At 40.0% G+C, this 20,806-nt stretch overlaps 3 protein-coding genes across 5 annotated transcripts; 2 read left to right on the top strand and 1 right to left on the bottom strand.

Moving 5' to 3' along the window:
• Nucleotides 1-1,423: 1,423 nt before the first annotated feature.
• Nucleotides 1,424-4,974, top strand: hint3 (histidine triad nucleotide binding protein 3). The gene is made up of 5 exons (XM_044206606.1): nt 1,424-1,642; nt 2,188-2,305; nt 2,577-2,646; nt 3,213-3,339; nt 3,902-4,974. The coding sequence occupies exons 1-5, from the start codon at nt 1,505-1,507 to the stop codon at nt 3,947-3,949; spliced, it is 501 nt and encodes a 166-aa protein (XP_044062541.1). The 5' UTR covers nt 1,424-1,504; the 3' UTR covers nt 3,950-4,974.
• A 108-nt stretch (nt 4,975-5,082) lies between these two features.
• Nucleotides 5,083-7,467, bottom strand: si:dkey-29b11.3 (actin-binding Rho-activating protein-like). Its single transcript, XM_044206608.1, has 2 exons — nt 7,223-7,467; nt 5,083-6,771 (listed from the first exon to the last, which is right to left on the bottom strand). The coding sequence occupies exon 2, from the start codon at nt 6,753-6,755 to the stop codon at nt 6,216-6,218; it is 540 nt and encodes a 179-aa protein (XP_044062543.1). The 5' UTR covers nt 6,756-6,771; nt 7,223-7,467; the 3' UTR covers nt 5,083-6,215.
• Nucleotides 7,468-7,746: 279 nt separating this feature from the next.
• Nucleotides 7,747-18,990, top strand: trmt11 (tRNA methyltransferase 11 homolog). Of its 3 annotated transcripts, none has more exons than XM_044206596.1 (13): nt 7,747-7,964; nt 8,933-8,998; nt 9,176-9,249; nt 9,402-9,483; nt 9,608-9,700; nt 9,805-9,939; nt 10,027-10,183; nt 10,298-10,378; nt 10,543-10,707; nt 10,971-11,043; nt 11,461-11,595; nt 16,088-16,208; nt 18,540-18,650. In XM_044206596.1, exons 1-13 carry the CDS (start codon nt 7,887-7,889, stop codon nt 18,588-18,590), a joined length of 1,311 nt encoding a protein of 436 aa, XP_044062531.1. In that variant the 5' UTR covers nt 7,747-7,886; the 3' UTR covers nt 18,591-18,650. The 3 variants fall into 3 exon arrangements, with proteins under 3 accessions (XP_044062531.1, XP_044062530.1, XP_044062532.1); XM_044206595.1 differs by having other exon boundaries at nt 7,813-7,964; nt 18,616-18,990; XM_044206597.1 differs by lacking the exon at nt 7,747-7,964 and adding an exon at nt 7,990-8,122 and having other exon boundaries at nt 18,616-18,990.
• Nucleotides 18,991-20,806: the final 1,816 nt, after the last annotated feature.

The following is a 20,806-nucleotide window of genomic DNA, read 5'->3' as shown; positions in this document are numbered from 1 at the left end:
ATAGGTCTTTGCAACTTTAGGAACTGCAGGCAGCTGAAAAGGGACTCCCCATCCAACGAAGGGAGTGTAGTTTGCAGTGTCACACGCTTACGGGACACCATACATGGAACGATCCTGTTCAATGGCCTGCACTCAGTCTTCAGCCACCGAACGATCTGAATAGAAATATTGAGACAAAGCAAATCAGAATTGCTGGTGCTTTTGTTACACGTTACTGTTTCTTCATCCATAACAGCATGCACTGAGTGAAAGGCAGACTACACTCTAACAGGCTGCCAGTCTATCACAGGGCTTACACACAGTCAAACACATTGACACCTATGGGCATTTTCATGTTACCTGACTTGCATGACTTGGACCTGCGTGCCCAGATGAAACCCATGAAGACACAGGCAGGGAGGAGTTATTAGATGAGCCAAGGGGCCCCGGGGCTTTAAGCGAGAGCCTCTGTTTGAAGTGACAATTTAAATCGCAGGGCATATGTAGGCCACAAAAAGACCACATTAGAGTCATTAAAACAATTTAAATGTATGTTTGACAGCAGAATAGTCCTACTTAAAGATATCAGAACCTGCATCACAGGTTTCCTTTGATGCTTTGTATAGCATGTTATAGTATTTTGTATGATATGAGGTGTCACTTCAAGTCTCTGAGGAAGGTTTGTAGAAACAAAATAGTTTCAAGCAACAGTAAAACTTTAGAGAGTTTAGAGGTTGACCTGCAAAATACCATAGAAAAAGATGCAAAACCACAACGAATCACCCAGTAGTGTGGGTGCCCTGGTAGGTAGGAGGGAGCCTTTTACGTCTGTACCCAGGGCTAACTGTCTGCTAACTGCTAAAAGTCCACAGAAAGGCCAAAAACATTACACTGTCAAAAACATTTATTCAGCCTATTTCTATTTTCCATCCTTAATGCTGTTCGCTTCAGACCTCAGAATCTTTATGGCCACTGCTATTCACATGTCTATTTTAAGGTACTCTGCCTTTGCCAAATTAGCTCTCAATCTCCCCTTTGTAACTGGACCACATAGTCACAGGAACAACTGTTTTTGGCCAAAAGTCTCTGCTGGAGTTAGGCTAGGCTCAAATGTAGCCTAGGTCCTTTTTGCTGTAAGGAAACAGTCCACAGAGTCATCAACTCTCATTACAATGTGACTGAAATTTGAATTAAAACATAGGGAGGGCAAATTCTAAGCACTGTTTGTACAAAATACTGAGGGAACCTGATGTTTTCATGAAGCACACTGATAAACTGAATCCAGGTAGGGACCAGTGTGCCAGAAGAGGGAGATAGAAAAGTTAGAAGGATTTTGTTGACGTTATACAGTTGGTCAACAGGTAAGTTAGTTTCCAAATATTATATGTTGAACCGCATTGCTCTCTGGTGGCAGTTTTCTTCCTTCAACAATCTAGATCGACAATCTTTCGGTTTCGCCTTTTCAACTCGATTACCTCTGGGATCGACTGTCCAGGTCTTACTCTTGACATTACATTGTACAACAATGGCAGGAGTTGAGACAACACAACCTGCCCAGGTTGATATTTCCAAAACTAGCAGCGTGCCAGCTGAAGGATATGACAAGAAATGTATTTTCTGCAAGATTGTAAACAATGAAATCGGCACGGACCTTCTTCACAGTGTGAGACTATTGTAATAATTAAATAATATTGAGTGCCAAGCTAGCTAGCGTTAGCCTGTTGCTTTTGTAAACAGCTGTGTGTAGACGCAGCGTAATTAGCTTCAACAAATACTGGCTTTGGGAAGATGTGGCTGATTTAATTTTCGTTCAGATTATGTAAGTTAATTGTACACTTTTATTTAGTTTCATAGATCTGCTGGTCTACTGTGTGTCCGCCTCATATTTTCGCCTTTAAATACAAGGTGTTCTTATACGTGTGTATTGTGTCCACCCCGTGCAGGCATGTGCTAGCTTGGTCCTGTTTTACGTAGCTCATATTTGCCAAACGTTTTCACGTAGGAGATATGATAAAGAGCTGAACATAGCCTACAGTAAGGTGATTCAGTTGGTGATTTAATAACCAACAAAAAAAGACAACTTAATATGTAGTTAAAAAACTAGTTGCACTTAAGTAAACCGTACAGCTCGTACCCTTTCACCGTTCCAGTCCGGAAGCTGATTTATTCATTTGTATTTGCTGACGTATTTATTTAACGCTACTGCAGGATGAGGAGATTTCATGTTTTAGAGACATCAAACCTGGAGCTCCCCACCATTACCTGGTCGTCCCTAACAAACATGTTGGGAACTGTAAATCCCTCAGCAAAGATCATGTGCCTTTGGGTAAGGTTTAAACTACACGCCTTTCGGAAATGGTTGCACTGTATGTAAAATGTGTAGACTTCTTCATGTTGCTGTCCTCAGTTTATGGCAACTCAGACAATTTCACATACATTGCATTGCTGACTAATGCTGTGGACTGAAACTTTTATCTTGTTAACTATTTGGCAGCTGAATAAAATATAGTTGCTCTTTTTTTAGAAAAAAGTTTTCTTTTTAATGGCAAATTGTATTATGTTTAAAAAGGAACATATGTTTTTGTTGTCATATCCAGTGAAGCGGATGGTCGAGACAGGGAAGGAGATCCTCCAGAAAAACAACATAACAGACCTCACTGATGTCAGGTAGGCTACATTCAGTGGTACATTGTGTAGGTCACAGCTCTTCACACTGATAGTAATGTCTCGTGAATGTACGTGCCACAGTGTGCTACTACTACAAAGAGAACATCCCCAAACATTTTCAGTGAAGCAGCTTTTGTCATTTGATGACATTAACCACAGGTCAAGGGTCAGTTCAGTTTTTCTGTTTACAATAGTGACTGACGCATTATTTGAGGTGAATTGTCCCTTTAATAACAATCAATACTACTGATCAACACTATGCCTGTCTAGACAGAACAACAAGCAAACAATCCACAGTAATGGCAGGAAATGATACATGTTATCACCGTATCTACTTTAATGTAGTGTAAACTATTAACTGTATTTACCAAGTGAACAGTAGTACTTAATCTAATGGAAACTGTAATCGATAATCTTGTCTAATTGTTACTGACTAACTCAATGTTTATATTTGATAACATATCTGTTGTTTTGTTGATGTAACAATTGGGCAACTGGCACTGAACAACATCCTTCCTGTAGAGCAGTGAGACTATGTGCATTAAAGCCTTTTTCTTTGTCTGCAGGTTTGGTTTTCATTGGCCCCCATTCTGTTCTGTGACACACCTACACCTTCATGTCTTGGCACCTGCTAGTCAAATGGGCTTCATGTCTCGCCTTTTCTTCAGACTTAACTCCTATTGGTTTATCACAGTAAGCCCCCTCTTCGTTATTTGTACTAAAAATGCAATTGAACACAATTTAAGGATTTATAAAGATACATTAATTGCTTCTCAATCCCAAGTTTGTGGCACCATCAGAGTGACAAGAAAGCTAAATCATACAGAAGTCCACTGTCAACTTACCATGTGAAAATGGAAATGTAATGGAAAGTATTTTTCTCTTATCATAAAGTATTAATCTCTTGCAGGCAGTGTGGTTTAAAAGCGTAGTGAGACCATAATTATTTAATGTCTGATTATTGAACAGCACCATTGTTTTTACTGTTCTTGCACATTTCTCTCTCTCATTCTGAAATAAATAGTTCTACGCCACTCAACTAGTACACAGTAAGAGTGTGTTCCCTTTCCCTTCGCAATATTTGAAAGTATTCATGAGTGTATAAAAAGTATGGTAGTGGTGGTCAGTAAATCTCTTTGTGACACCAACCCTGTGGTGCCACCACACTTTAGTTTATCCAGGAGGAGTTTTAAGGTCAAGCAGAAGTGCTGTCAGTCTAATTTCTGTTCTGTTCACATTTGCTAATGTCTTTCAGGCAGACCAGCTGATTGAGCTTCTCAACACTAAAGGAGAGACCAACTGACCACTTGCTTTGGATCCAGTTCTTACAGTACTTGACTGTGATCAAGTGACTGAAACGTCCACCTTCTTGCAGATGTTATGTTGGATGACACACACTCACATTAAGTTGCTGTTTGGCCAGAGCTAATGACAGTATTTTAAACTGGTGACATATTTGTAACAAGAGACCGCATAAAAGGCTTGAATGAAGTGCTCTAGGATCATAAGTACTTAAAGTGTTTTAAATGTTTTTACAGAAGTTAATTAAATCTCCATTAATCTGCCGTAATAAAAATGTATATAGTTAATGGACCAAGTTGTATACAGTGTGATTCACATCTGTTAATCACCAGAGGAAATGTTGAAGGCATTCTTTCTTTTCACTGAATGGAAAGGTGGGCTGAGTAGAACAATAGATGTATTGAAATGACGTGTATCATTTTCATTATCGTCATTTCACAGCCAGAAATGCCCATGTAATTAACAAGTTGTTTGATTTCCTGACATGCAGGACTGCCTTAGTGCTTTGCAGATCTGATTTTCTGCATGTATAACTGAAATGTATTTAAAATTCTGTAAGAAAAATGAATTTGTATGATTCAATATGACACAACATATTGGACAGTTGTGTAAACCATGAGTTCCTCAGCTACGTTGAGTTGTCTCTTTACTGATGGGCATTTTGTGCCAAGCTGACATGGGCCAAAGCACAGAGTAACATCTTCATTAACTATTTACAAGGCTCTTTTACAGTGGAAGCAACTAAGTAATCCTCTGACACTGTAAAGTACACTTAAAGATCTCAACAAGCACTGAAATATAATGGGGAATTTGTTAAGACATGCTCATTTTTGATTTGATGTAATGTCTTAAGATTGTGTTAAGAAATATAATATAAGCTGACTGGTTGGTGCATCAAGTGAATATGCTATACTACACTACTGTATAATAAGGCACGTAAAGAAAGAAAATCATACTCTGTACTGTACAAAAGTGTATGCACTTTAAGAATTAATTTAATTTAGAATAAATATGTTATTGCTTCTCGGTGTGTTTCTTAATGAGTCCTAGAGATCAGTTTACGCTCTCTCTCCCAGTCATCAGTTAGTGCTTACAGTTCACAAAGCAACTACAGTAACACAATAACAAACAGGACGCTGTTTATTTCTTTATTATAATACTGTAAGCAATACTTGCAAATTGATCAATGTACTACTGACTTATGCTAAAAAAACGTTCATTAGTTTGCATGGCCATTACTTTTAATAGCAGATATTATGGCATGTATCAGTCAGTGCATAGTTTGCCATGTAGTTCTCACTAGTTTTTTTTTATAATTATTGTGGTGCAGGTATACAAACTGTAATGTGGTTGCCTAAAATACAAAGCACACTTAAATAAATACATGCTCTGAAGCAAGTCGGATCAAGTTCATCCTATAGCACCATATTGTCTGTCACAGGCAGCCTCATGTTCTCTTTGGCTTTGGTTCAGTCTCATTAACCACTCTGACTTCATTTCAGCAGCTCACTTCTCCACTTTCCCCACATTGAGAAGCTTGTGAAGGAAATATAGCAAAAGGGATTTGTTCAGCAACTTTCCCCACTGTTATTTAGACCAGGGGTGGTATAGCAACACTGAGTGAAATCTAGCATATGAAATAATGTAAATTTATGAAAATGTAACCTAGCAAACACTACTACAAAGGTGGCCAATATTAGGCATATATACAGTATATGTGTCATATCTCTGTTAAGTTTCAACGTATGACCAATATTTCTCTTTATTTACGTTTAAGTTTTAGTTAATTGCTTTGAAAACTCACATATCAACATGCTGATGACTTCTTTTTTGTTGACAAATGCTGCTAATTGGCATTTCACCTGGTATGACCCAAAACCGTAACAGTGTTTGTAATTGTGATGAACTCATGTCAGTCCATTTCTTTCTGGTTTTTACATGACTTTTTCTACCTTCTGCATGTATCTGCACTTCGGACAGTAGATTTAGTAGATCTTGTGTTTTTAGCATGAGGAGAAAATGCATTAGTACGCCTAATGTACATTACTCAGGGAGATGGTGTAAATTATTAGCCACTGAGGTTGCTTGTGTAAGCAAGAAAAAAAGCATTTTGTTTTCTAAATAAAATTGCCATCATGTGACTAAAGTACAATTAGTGCAATCCCCCTGCTATCTGAATACTACAGTGAGTGCTGCCATGAAGTAGCTCTATACTTGCCACTGCATGTAACATGAATCAAGGCATAAACACTAGTCCAAGTTTCTGGTCACTGCAATAGAGTGATAACTACATGGTCATCCTGCCCCTGCCACAGCATCTCCCCCTCAAAGTCAACCAGCTTCTGCTTCCTCGCTCGCAGAAGAATCCCCACCAGTTTATTAGAGATAGTCACATAATGCTCAAACAGTTTCCTAAATTCTACAGTGATCACTTTCCCATCGCTGCCGCTTCCATCCCCATCTTTGTTTTTAGGTTCTCCAATGTTCCTTATCACCTCACACAGCTCCTGAACCTCTCTGCTGATGTGTGTGTGAGCATCCTTGCCCCGCTGCTCCGTCATGGAGCCCTGCAGGGGCCTCCCGTAGTCGTCCTGCCCCTTCTGAGGGACCATCACACTGGGCCTGGTGTCGTGACTGAAGGGGTTCTGCTTCTGGTACTCCTGGTGCTCATCAGACCACTTCTGCCAGTTCTCCTTTAAGCCTTTCACAGAAACAATGCACACTGCAGTGTCGTCGCTAAACTGAGCAGGAGCTGGGACGTCATCTTCAGGTTCCATGACGATGGTGCTCTGGCTGTTTGTCTCCATCACAGGCTCTGCTGAGCTGCAGATTACATAGCTTTAGTTGGTAATTTCTACATACAGGAATACAATGTTGCACTCAATGAATTATAGCCCTTTACTGTTTTTATTGCTTTGTTATTTAAAAAACAACCACCTACAATCGTCTAAGTAATCTTTGGATTTCAAACTAAATGTTATATTTGACCTAATTATCGTTGTACTGGTGTGTTTTTGTATATATCTGTATATGACTCTATGGTAACTGATGACTGAGAGTTCAGTGATGCTTAGCAGTTTTAACACAATCTAAACAACAAATGTAATTGACAATTCATAAAAAACTAAAGAAAAGTGAACATATTTTACTAAATCAATATCAGTTCATCATCAAAACTAGAAGAAGTGAACATAGTGCTTTGCACAGTAACCTAAGTCTATATAACCTTTACGAGATTTAGAGTAAATAAATTATCAAACATGATCCAACTTACATGTCACACACTGACTCGATCCTCACTTCACCTGCAATAATGTTTCATTGCAGCCAAAGTGCAAACAAATCCTGTGGTTGCACTGTAACTATGTAGTACAATTTTACAATACTGCAACACTGCTGACAGCAGCAAGAGTGGTTTTCTGTCCCGAGGCAAAACCACTATGATGGACACCTGTCTCGGCCAGTGGCCTGTTAGAGAAGATCCGGGCAGCCAATCACTGATCAGACAGGGAGACAAGGTGCCTCTGAAGTAAAGCCAGATTACAGCCTGAGAGGGGAGAGGAGTTTATCCGGGCACGCAAGTGCAGAATAGCGAGTTATTGATAACAAAAAGTTGCTTATAGGTGACAAGTTATTATTTTGGTAAAAAAAAAAACCAAAACAATCAACAAACAAACAATATAGCTAGTTAGATTTGGACAAAGTCACCAAATTATATTAAAAATCTCAAACTAACAACAGCTAATGGAAACACTAAGTCATTCATCCGCCTGTAGATATGTATAAAAAAACAAACACATTGCACAGGCAATGTAGTAGGCTACGTTAAACTGAAAGAGAAGATATCATTCTTTTCCATTTATGGCAATTTGGTCCCCAAGCGGTACTTTGTGTTAGAGCCTGGTTTTAAACCGGACGTGTTTGAATCCGCAACAAATATGGCGACCTCCAACAAGCGATCATGCCTCCAGTATCTACTACATCTGGCCCAAGATAATTTGGACTTCAGGTTGCCGGTAACCCCGATAAACTACTCTCAGTTTCTATGTAGCTCTTACTGTGAATGTTTAAGTTGAATTGCTCGTGAAAAGAGCAGGATTTGACAGACAGGAGTCCCTCCCTCCGTGTGCTGCGTTAGCTACTTGCTAACTGTGAAAACAGTCTCATCTGTGCGGTGGGTTTACATTTAGGTTTTGGTTTCACGTGAGAAGATCCCGATGTTTAATCACATGATAATAACACGTTAACACGTTTCCCCACCTGACCCCCACCTGTGAACTCTTATCGACGTGCTGATAAACTGGTAGTTCACACTTGCATGATCTCTAGACTATTTCTAATCATAAATGTATACCAGTCTGCAAATCTGACGATGTGAATAGGACCAATGTGCATGTTAGCACACCTGGACAAGTGGACATACATTATATATACATTATAGACTTAATTTGCAGTGATGCAGCTTGTAAATAAGCAGAATCATGTCCAGTTTTAGTGATGTCCTTACTTGTTTTTAAATGTATGCTACTGTACTCCTGTGATATCCTATTCCCCCCACAGGGATCTTTAGAGGGGCATTTCACTGATTTTACACATGAAGATCAGTTTATTCGTCACAAGGAGTACTGCTCAGTTTATAAAAACAGGTGCATGGTTTCTAAAATCTGCAAAAAATATTTTCACATTTATAACAGCCTGCGGTACGAACTGGGGGCACGAACAAAGGGTCGATGCCATTGCATCGTATTATCTGAATTGTAGGATCTTGCATTTTTAAAGCGTGACTCGTACCAGACAATAAAATTCAGGATATTTTGGCCTCTGCTGAAACAAATTTGACCATTCTTTCTTTAAACCCCCAACTTTATAAAAGTGCAATACCAAATTGCTACTGTTTCCCTTTAATCTGCCTATATGTGTAATGTTTTCTAATAGATTGTAATGTATATGTCAGTATTTGTGATTTATGTGCTCATTCTTGCAGGAGATTAAGGCTTTGCTAGCTCTCAGAGGAAAACCATTCCATCCTAGTATAAACTTCAAAGAAAAGGTTTGTAGGTCAAATGTATCTATTTTAATTCTTGTCCTTTTGTTTTCCCAGTTGTTTTCCCTGTTTCGAATAAATAGATACGATGGTTGATGATTTGACAGCTGCCACATCAGAAGGTTTCTGTCCTGTAGACCCCATTTCCCCTCAGTCACTCCTCTTCTTGCTTCTTCTCTCTAGTCTCCTTTCTGGTGTGTGGATGGTTTGTCTGAGGAGGATGTCCGCGGCATCATGGCTAGATCTGTTTGTGCAAAGTAAGTGTTTTAGCTTTGTGGGAAGGGTAGAGATGGAATGACATTTAACATGCTGCACATATTGCCATCCATCTGAATCTGTCCCATGGCAGTATTTTCTGTACTGTAGTGGCTGAGATGTAGCTGTAGTTCATGTTGCATTATCCTTGCAGGTCTGCTTTTGAACTATGGGGCCACGGGCAAACACACAGTGAACTCAGAACATCCCTCTTGAACTACCCATCGGAGAACATGGTTCGTGATGCTACGGTGCTGTTGTGTTGGACAAACCAATCCCTGCCATTTTTGGAAAACCTTACAGAGTCTAACCTAATATGTTTGATTTCTGTTTGTGCTCTTCCTCCACATCCCCCCGCAGTCACCATTCATGCACAAAGACTCAACTTACAGAATCAATGTCTACACTTTCAACAAGACTCTGGAGTTTGCAGACAGAATCAAAAGGATTGATGTGAGTATTTAGATGTGTGTGTGTGTGCGGGGGGGGGTATGTATATGCATGTTTGAATGCCTGTGTGTATGTGCAGTGTGTCATGTTTTGTATTCTCTCTTCAGGCTATGGAGTATCTTCCGTTTGAAGGCGCAGTGAGCCTGAAGAGCCCTCAGCACATCTTCTGTTTGTTGGAAGATTACGGCACGGACCCCAACAACATCCCTGAGCATCCACACTACATCTATTTTGGCCGATGGGTGAGATACATTTGACTGATTGTTGACATTTGACTAATAAGGGGTCTGCAACTGAACACTTTTCATCTTTATACACTCCGGCACCAGATAGCAGATGGACAGCGTGAACTGATCCGCTCTCACAGTGTGAAGAACAGACACTTCATAGGAAACACCAGTATGGATGCTGGGCTCTCATTCATTATGGCCAACCACGCTAGGGTCAAAGAGAATGACCTCGTCTTTGACCCGTTTGTTGGCACAGGTCAGATAATCCTGTCACTGACTCTCACACACATGCATGCTATAGACATTCACACACTCTGGGAAATCTGTGTCAATAAATGGTTTCAGTTCTTTGTCTCTTGATCTCTTTTAGGGAGCCTGTTGGTAGCATGTTCTCAGTTTAGAGCCTATGTCTGTGGAACAGATATTGATTACAACACTATTCATGGCAAAGGTAAGTTTTGTCTACTCAGAGCTTACATGGTGTTTTAAGTTATATTTTAATTCAAGCGTGCACATACGGCCTCAGGTCATTTCTGTGTTGTGGCAGGGCCCTGCTCTGACTGCTCTGGATTTCAGATATTATCCATTTTTCCTAAAAGTGCTTTTGTGTTTCAGGTAGGTCGAGCCGTAAAAACCATAAGTGGCGAGGACCTGATGAGAATATCCGAGCCAATCTCCGGCAGTATGGAACAGAGAAGATGTATTTAGATGTAATGGTGTCTGATGCATCCAAGCCTGTGTGGAGGGAGGCTGCTCTGTTTGATGCCATAATTACTGATCGTAGGTCCTTAGTTTATTCTTAACAGACCACTATTAACAATTTAGGCATGCTGAGTGTGAAACCTTGTGATACATGTGTCGATAGCTTTTGTGTTATTCCTGCTTTTGTATTAAACTTGGGTTTGTAGCAACACTGAAGCAGTACTGCAGTAAGCATGTGCTCCAGCTACATCTATGCAGTCTATTTTAATCCTCTCATAATAAGATCAATTTGTCTTTTGTTTTTCTTGTTTGTGATTCCTTTGTGGTCCTTTTGATGTCAGCTCCATACGGTATCCGTGAGTCCACAAGGAGAACAGGCTCCCACAAAGACAATGCTAGACCCCCTGATGGCATGTAAGTTCACCTGATACTCTATGACTTAATGACAAAATAGACCATAATTTGTTCTGAGGCATGAAATATTGGTTACTAACTACAGTAAGGCCATATTTTACTCTAGAGCAAATATAGTCTGGGCAGCCTACAGTCTGCAGATTTTCATTCCAGCCAATCACTGCAGCAGGTTTTTTCACTGACAAGCGCTAATCAGAGTCTTTGGTTGGAATGAAAACCTGCAGACTGCTCTCCATGGCACGTGGTGGACTACCCCTGTTCTAAGATTGAATTTCCATTAGCGCTTACAGCTACTTTTAAACTTTTCCTTGGCATCATTGTAATTTTTTTGGTAAACTTATAAAAATTGAAACACTTAAGAAAATAATTTGAAATGTTGTGTTTATGTTTTGTTGCTCTGGTCTTTCTTCTGCCCAGCTATGTAGAGTCACACGTCCCTGTCTCACAGGCGTACCACCTGAGTGACATCTTCTCAGATCTGCTAAACTTCTCTGCCCACCACCTGGTCATGGGCGGGAGGCTCGTCTATTGGCTGCCTGTCTATAGACCAGAGTGAGTATACAGACTTATTGTATGGTGTCATTAGCTGATAATATAAAGGTCTTCAGAAGGATGAGCCTGCTGCTACAGTCACCATTTCAAACTACTTACATCAAGACAAACTTTAGCCTCTCAGTAACATCCAGCTCTTTAACACTAGAACCGCCAGGGGTCGCTGTATACCTAAAACTGCCAATGGGTAAAATTTACTCGATATTAGAATGCATTGATTTTGTGATTATTTCTGCTACATGTTGCTCAAACGCACTTTGCACAAACATTCAGCACCTTGCCTGTGCAGTTCCCACAAAAAGCATCCCTGCACTTCAGGCATTTACAGAATGTTTTATTCTGTTTGCATTGCGCCTTCACCATGCAGGTCATTCTCCTGTGATCTGCATGTGTGAAGGGCTTTTTTGAAGCCATCCACTCTGCGCTGTTGTAGATGTTGTAGTTTTATTCTAAACACAGTCTGAATTTAAGTGCATCATACAATTAATAAAAAAGCTATTGCAGCATTAGTTTTGATGATCATGTTACCAAAAGTTATTTATATAGCCTTGCTATGTTGGCTAATGAAAATACCTTCTGCAAGTGCTGTTGTAGGCCTAGGCCGTGACACATCTTCAATCGCGGAGGCTCTGGATCGCTGTCAGATGATGATCCGTCAGATGCAGAATCAACCCAGGACACGTTGCTCAGTCCTGAAACCTCTCCACCATAAGACTCTCTTTCACTCATTGCATTGAGCAAGTCTAATATCCATTTTGCATTCATAACTCTTTCTCAATTCAATTCAATTTTATTTATATAGTGCCAACTCATTACAGAAGTTATCTCATTGCACAATGTAAATTCCATATAGAATTTTAAAATAATAATAATGTAATGGTGGTGGTAATATTAACGAAATGATAATAATAGGAAGGATAGTCATAGGAATAATAATGAACATAATAGTAACAAAGCCAATAACAACAACTGTAGTAGCAGTTGTTGAGCAGGAACACGGGGGCAGCAGGTGGGCCACAAGGTCCAGTCTCTGCAGCTCCGGAGGCAGAAATACCTGCTGAAAGCGACAGAAGGAGAGAGGAGAGAGACGAGAAAGCACAAAACTACGGGAGAGAGAAGATGTCGAGTTAGTAACATGCAATAATGGGATAAAAATGCATACAGATGGAGAGGGAGAGAAGGACAGAGGAGAGAGGTGCATCATGGGAAGTCTCCCAGCAGTCTAGGCCTATAGAAGCATAACTAAGGGATGGTTCAGGACTCACCCAAGCCAGCCCTAACTATAAGCTTTATCTTTCTCTTATCCAAATTGAAGGTTAGCCCATGACTTAATGCACACTGTAGTAGACAGAAGGCGTTGCCAATAGCAAAATGTTTATCGAAATGCACAAAATTAATAGTGCAAAAATGACTGCGTTCTCTATAGGTGTAAATTTTATCCTCTGACGCTTTTATAGGTATAAATGCCAATTTTTTAAAATCTGGCTTTATCTTGACAATTTTTAACAAAAGGGGGTGCTACATAACACACTTTTAGGAAAAGTCAAAGACTGAGGACTTGAATATTTTATTGTACCCGCTGTCGGTTCTAGTGTTTAAGTTTACTGATTTCTGTTATTTGAACAGTCAAACGATAAATGTATTGTTGTTGTTTAAAAACATGCCTTGGTGTATGGAGATTTATATTTTGATACTAGATTTGTAGTGGACTTTGTCCTCATAGGCTTAGATTGACAACTCTTTTTGCTTAAATGGTGCTTTCTCCAAATAATAATTTGCATCAATAGGGGGCAGGCTCATACCATAATCCAGAACTGTACAGTGCAGGTTTATCGTGAGTACAACCACAACACTTGTCTGTTTTTGGACTAGTTAATTCCCCAAATAACCAAACAACATGAAGCAAAGAGGGATTATAATGTAAACATGAATACATTTAAAAAAAAAAAATTATTGCATACAATTCATTTTGGCTTTGTAAATTAATTGAGGGAAGTGTAAATGTAACACAAACAGGAGTGAATGTATGTTTATTAACCAGTTTTGGCAAATTAGTTAATGAGCTGCTAAATGCGTGTTTACAATGTGTTTGTAGCTCTTTCAGTTTGAGTCCAGTAGACTGGCACACAAAGGACTTTTCTACTTGAGTTTTCTACCTGCCACCGTTTCCCTGTAGCACTATAGCATTCCCGCTCCCATAAAACATTGTCCTTTGTGTGTAACCACCTGTGTGTTGATACAGAGTAGTATACAGGTGTGTTGAGGCTTTCCCACTAAAACACCTGGGTTACAGTAAACCACAACTGACGGCTCCTTTTTATACGTTGGCTCTATAAGACAGCTCTTCTGAAACAAAGTTGTGCATTGTTAAATATTCTGTGCATTAGCAGAAAGTGAAGTGCAGGTGTTTGACTGTAAAGGTATGAACCACAACAGACAGCGGCCGTTTGGGGAAGAAAAACCCTGCAGGGCTGGAACTCCCTCTGGTCACTGATTATAAGACCAGGAAGGAGATGAGATAATAATGCATCCTCTGGTTTTTAGTTTGTGTGTATGTGAATGTGTGCAAGAGAAAGAACAAACACATGTGCAAACACACCTTGCAAACCTTTGGACCTTTGCTCATATCCCTGTGTGTTTGTCTCTGTGTGTATATGCATCCGTACATAATATGCATGAATGCGTGTGGTCTTATGTATGAGCCCGTGCATACATGTGTGTCATCATGTTCACACATTTGTCTTTGCTACTCATCTACCGGTGCTTGACTCTGCCTGTCAGAGCAGCGTGCCAAAATAAACGTCTGAGGCCAGGCAAGTCAGATATGTGAACTATCTGTCTCTGCAGTCTGACCTGTGTGTGTGCACGTGTGTGTTTCTACACATTCGCATGTGTGTTTTCTGTGTGTATAAGTCCAGACGTAGCCTGTCTCCTGGGCCTAATCTGGGGCTCTACAGGGGAGATATCGGGTTTCTGTCACCCCCACATATGTGTGTATCTACGTCCATGGCTGTGATAGAAACAGTCGGGAGTTTGTGTGCTTCATGAGGATGGGGTGTGTGTGTATGTGTGTGTGTGATGACAGGTGACACAAAGTCCTGTCAGCAAAAGACAGCGTCTAGACCAGGTCAAACCCCTTCAACTCCCTTCCCTTTCTCCCCTTAAAAAATAAATGAAAGGAGAAAAAGTATCAAGACAGATGATGGAAAATCAGTCATCACAGCCATAAAGTGACCTAATTACAACATAAACAAGTGAAGCGAAGAAACAAAGTGGCTGTATTGTCAGAAGTAAGGTGATACGTGCGTCATTGAGTGTAAATGAGCCATGTTTTGATTTTCAGGTCAATTTTTTTTACTTCAGTAAAAATGGTTTCTGGACATTTTAACATATTACTAGAGGCCACTGTCCCCTGTTTCAGTTCAATGTTATGGGACAAATAATATAATTTGAAAATGGGTTTTGATGCATTTTAAATCATGTGTTTTGTATAAATACAGTTTACGTCCTAAAATATTGTGTCCTGTGTAATAATTACGCCTCACCACTGTTGTTATTTTCACAGGTTTAAGAGTCATAAAGAATATGGAGATTTTTATATTTCCAAAACAATGGTTACACAGAATTCCTCCTCATGGCAAAAAACCCCTCCACTTTAAATTAGTGTGACATATAAAGCCTGTGAGCAGTAGAATTTTGTGTGAAAGTGTCCTTCACAAAGTCATAGACTCTAATGGGGGGGCTCTGAAGGTGAAAGACAACCCCTGCCTCTGCTTAGACCTTAACACTTGGTCAACAGGTTGGGCTCTCCACTTATGACTCCTGATTGGCAGGAAAGAATTATTGCCTGGGTGCATCACCGCTAGTCACCATGACGACCGAACATCCCGTCGTCACAGAGGCGCACATGTGGCCATGGCAACAGGGCTGACAAACAGTGACGGGCAAATCTGGCTTTGAGTTGGGACTGTTGCTATTGTGATGGTTAGGAGAAAGTGCTACTGACACAAATATCCAAACACATACATAATCCGCCCTAACCTGGCCTGGCTAGTGATGACAGCCAGCAGTTGACCTGTCAGGTCATAGTCACTTTTTCCACCTTCATCTTTGCACAAAATGAGCTACCTTAGTTTTACCAGCTGTGGTTACACTGCACTGGTCGAATGTTTAGTGATTTGATCGGTGAGAGAGAAACAGAAAGAGGCATGGGCGGAGAAAGGAAAGACATTGGAATGGGTGGCAAAGAGAGTTGGCAAAAGTTAGATAGTAATTTTGACAGGATTAGTCTGTCTGTATCCCAGCAGCCTTTTTATGGCCTCCAGATAAAATAGGAAGTACACTGTTTTCACAAGGGCCTTAAACATTCCTCTCATGTAGTTCTTTAGGTGGTACAGTTGAAATGTATTATGCCCAGATGTCTCTCTGCTCCTTACTTAATGGCAACTGATGTGTAACTGTGTGTGTGTGTGTGTATGTGTCCCCTTTTCAGGTACTGTGAGGAGATGGTGCCTCTTCATCCATGTCTCCGGCTCATCAGTAACTGTGAGCAGACACTCTCCAGCCACACCTCACGACGCCTGATCACCATGGAGAAGATCAAGGAGCCTGAGGTGTGTGCATATACTTTCGAAATGTGTTTACATTAGAGCTGAAACATTTAGTCAATTAACAGAAAATGTATTATTTTTTAACTATTTTGACCATTGATTAAATAGTTTCATTTTTCAAACAAAAATGCCAAACATTCTCTGGTGCCAGTTTCTCCCATGTGAATGTGTTGCTTTTCTTTGTCATATGTTAGTAAACTGAATATCTTAGAACAGACTTGGTTTTGGTCTGTTGCTTGGATGAAACAAGCAATTTGAATAAATCACCTTGGGCTCTGAGAAATTACAAAACTACTATTTTCCGACATATCATAGACAAAACTATTAATTGAGAAAATAATTGGCAGAATAATCAACAGTGAAAGTAATTGTTAGCTGCCACCCTAGTTTTCATGAAGGCCTGTGTTTGAGCTTGCAAGAGTTTGAGGACGTGTGGAAGATGCACACTTGATTTGACCTTTTTTTTAATTGGGTGCTTCATTAACGAACACTGTGCAATTATGCACTACATTTTTGTTTTCACAACTGTATTTTTTCCTACAGGTATTTTCATTGTTCTGTACACACAGTAGCACAAATGTATGCTTGGATTGTTATTAGGTTAATGTGCAGTGCAATAAGTTATTTTACAGCATTTAAAACATACGTTTTTCTTCCGGTGTGTGTATGGCTGTAAAGTTGACCATAAAATCTACTTTTATTCATCCTTTCATTGAAAGCACAACTTCTTAAATATATTGTTTTTAGTTAGTTATGAATGACAACAAATCTGCACAGTACCAACCTGTGTGTGCTGCATAATTTGTTTACTGTACTTACTTGTATGTGTGAGCATGAACAGCAACACAGATATGACTTAGTTTATGTAAAATGAAAGCATGTGTGTGCCTGCCTGTTCTTTCATGTTTTTGAATGTGTAGTTCATAGAATTGTTTGTATATATAACCACATAAGTATGTGTCTCATGTTCATGTATGTGCATATGTGTGTGTTTTTTACATGTCACCCTAATGGAAGTGATGGTGTCTCGCTGTCTGTCTGGGGTAAATCCTCACCATCTGGCGGTGATTGGCTCATTTCTTTTATACTGGAACCCTAAATGGCATAATCACACATCCCATGAAAAACAATCCATCTTTGGATCTGACATCCATTCCACTTCAAAACCCCAAATTGCTCCCATAAAGGGCCTTGTATGACACGCACACACAAACACAGTTGTTTGATCTTATCTGACTGGTATCTATCTTGGGTCGCAGAATTTTTCCTTTCCAAATAGGCCTCAATGCGCACCTATCTGCACTCATTCACCAGGGTTCACAGCTTGGTGTGTGTCAACACTTAAATGTGTTTGTATGCCTATGATGCATGTGCTTGTGTCCGCACTGTTTGTGTGTTTTGACAAAGGGGCCAGCCTAATTGCTGTAAACGTTTCCTGTTAAACTAGTGCAGAAAAATCTCTCTGAAACCTCACTTTTTCTTATTTATGGGGTGTGACAACAATGTGTCTGGTGGCCATAAAATACTTATTTGCCCAATTTAACACTAAATGTATGTGACCCTCCACCTGTATGGTTGTTGGCAGTCGTTTGTAGTTATGTCCCTCTATCCTTATTTATTTGGGGTCAAGATTATGTTGTCAGTCTTGTTGGAGTTTTCCCTCAGTGTGGTCATGGAAACTGCTTCCAGGTTGCTTGGCAGCATCAGCAAGCAAAAAAGAGGTGTCGCTGACAGATTACAGGCCCAGCCTTGGAGTCAACACTTCCAACTCAACTCACCTCATTATTCCTCTTCCCAGCATCTCTCTTCCTCCCTTCATCCCTCTGTTGACCAGCAGCTACCTTACAGCCAAGACAAACTGTTTAACTGTAGGGATTCATAACAGTTCATATAAGTACATTGTTAATATACACAAGCACAGTCCTGTTCCTAAATACAAACATGGAAAAAGTATGCAAACCTTGTGATGCCAGTATTATACTGATATATAGTGGGAGTTGCTTCATTGACTGGAAAAAGTTAGAGCTGTTTCAACTTTTACATCCAAATTACCTTTATATGAATATGGTGTTATACATTTTTTTTAGTCTCAACACATGCTCCTTTTGGGGAAAAAGCATCCTGATTTATTTTTTATTAATTTCATTTTTCCCATAACATTCTTTAACACATTGTAAAATTTGAATAGCAAGATTTATCAGGAAGCTGGATGAAATCTTGTTTTTTACTATTGAAAACAGTGGAGGGTGAAAAATGTATTCCAGTTTGTATTCCACCGTTTATAATGTGGATAAATGCTGTAAGAGGTTCTCTTTGTTTGTTCTCATTTTGCAGAAAACAGGCAGCCCTTCTAGGCAGTCAGGTCAAGTGAGTTCAGTGCGATAACCTCTACATTTTGTCTGTGTCTAAGGAATTAGACAGCCTGGCGCATCTAGCAGACCTACGCATCAGCCCCTACCAGGGACACAACGCCTTCAGAGAGAAGTATTTCAGTGGACTGAATAAGAGGTGTGGCAAGGAGGACAACAAATCTGATGTCAATGGAGAGTGAACGAATTGATTGCCGAAGATGAAGCTCAGAGGAAATCTCTGAGTGTCTTTAGAGCAAACCCAGCACAAGAATCAGGACATAGTTGTCAGTGGACTCAAAGAGGGAAACAAACTGATAACTTATTTGTTATAGTTATAATTTTTAAAATCTTTCTCACTACCGTATTTTAATTATGATTATTTTTATGCCTATGTACTTATTGCTTTGCAAATAAATGGATAAAATCCAAGTGTCCTTTCCTGTTAATATTTTGATAATATTTTACAACAGAACTTTTATATGGGCACACGGTATGAAGTGTTAAAGAGGTTGGAGGAGAGGCAGATTGAAAAGAGGACAGGTCAAAATCAAAGCAGCAGAGGCTGAGATATCCTGACTTAGTAAGGAATATATGCATCCTAAACTTCCCATAATGCAAATTGATAGCATTGCTCCCTCTATGCCTGTCTTTCAAGCTACACACACCCAGTTTGTAACACAGGCTCTCTGTTAAAATGTATGAATATTCCATAACTTTAATGTCACAATGTTAATTCAGTTATTGTAGACAAAAGGCTGAATAATTTTCATTTAATGACAGTAAATGCATACATAAAAAGCAAATGCAACAATGTATATTGTATTTCACTTTTTTTCTGTGTTTGATTAGTTTTCATTTAGGCACTTAAAATCTTCCACAGTGTAACAGTCTATACTAAATTATAACCGCAATTCTACTAGCCAACTACAAGCTTTATTGTACCAGATTGACCTGGACTGACTTTTATATTGACTGATTTGATTTACAAATTTGTTTGTTTTTTCATTTTGAGCCACGGCCCTGCTTTATTAAGACAAAGGGAGCATGTTTAGGTGAGATAGGCCTCCCTGTGCAGGCAAGAGCCCAAATGACAGGACGTCCCCACCTCGCCACACACCACTACGGTTAGTCAGCAGCTTTTGTTGTTTTCCAACCACAGTTTACATGCAGCCTGGCTCATTATTCATCTCCTGAGAGCAATGCAGCAGGGCTTAATGTACATTACCCCTCAGCTCTGTTTATCAGTTGGGCCTCTGCCTTTCCACCACACTTCCCCGCTCGCTTTGCTTCACAGGGAGAGAGTTCCAGACACCATCACATGATACCCGGCTCACCATCGTTTGCGGTGCGTGTTGTTTACAGTTCCCACAGTGCCCTTCTGTTGTCTATCATCATCAAGCAAAATCGAATGATTCCACAAGACAGTTAGAGACCTCGCCTTTCTTTACTTATCACTTCTGTCCTCTCTCTCGTGGCATTTCTTTACTGGTCACATGTAAATGAGTACCGTGTTTGCCACAACAGAAGACCCCTCTATGTTGAATATGGTAGTTTTAATGCAGTCCCTCTATTACTGTGTTTGAGGAGTGCTGTGTGTGTGTGTTTACAGTGATAAGCCGTGTCCTGTAAGAGCCTTCAGTCTCCAATGATGCAGACTATAATTAGGAAGTGGTGGTGGTGGTGGGGGGGTTCCTCTCTGCACCACGTAATGCTGTCCAGACATTTAGGAAATTCTGTTTGTGTGTGTGTGCGCGTGTGTGTGTGTATACATGTGTGTACTTGTGACACAAGTACACACATGGCTTTGTTTTATGTTGGATGCTAACTGTAGCAGAGCAGTTTCCTGGTGTAATTCAGTGGCAATAAAATGATTTAAGACCTAATCTGTAAATAATAGTCATATCTCAACCATTGGTTTGGTCCGTCTTTACTCCATTCTCCATTCCTTTTTCCCATAATCCCACTTTCCTTAATACTCTGTGTACACGTGTATATATTTTTTATATTTACTAAGTAAGCAACAAAGGCTCTATTTGTCTAACCAAGGCTCTATTCCTCCTTCATTCTTCCTTTCCATCAAATCCTTTATCCTCTCCACCTCACCTCCACCCATTCTCCCAGCCTCCTCTTCACCTCCTCACCCGCCTCACCTCTGCCCTTTCCTCCTCTCTCCTCTGTCATCTACAGACCTCTCTTTTTCTCAAAGGGGAACTCCCTGTAGGAGAGAGGGCCGATGTTTTGGAACGATGG

Source organism: Siniperca chuatsi, linkage group LG9, assembly GCF_020085105.1.
Source record: "Siniperca chuatsi isolate FFG_IHB_CAS linkage group LG9, ASM2008510v1, whole genome shotgun sequence".
In the NCBI taxonomy this organism is placed as follows: Eukaryota; Metazoa; Chordata; class Actinopteri; order Centrarchiformes; family Sinipercidae; genus Siniperca; species Siniperca chuatsi.
The sequence above is the reverse complement of the archived record's forward strand: the minus strand, read 5'-3'. Positions and strand labels throughout refer to the sequence as shown.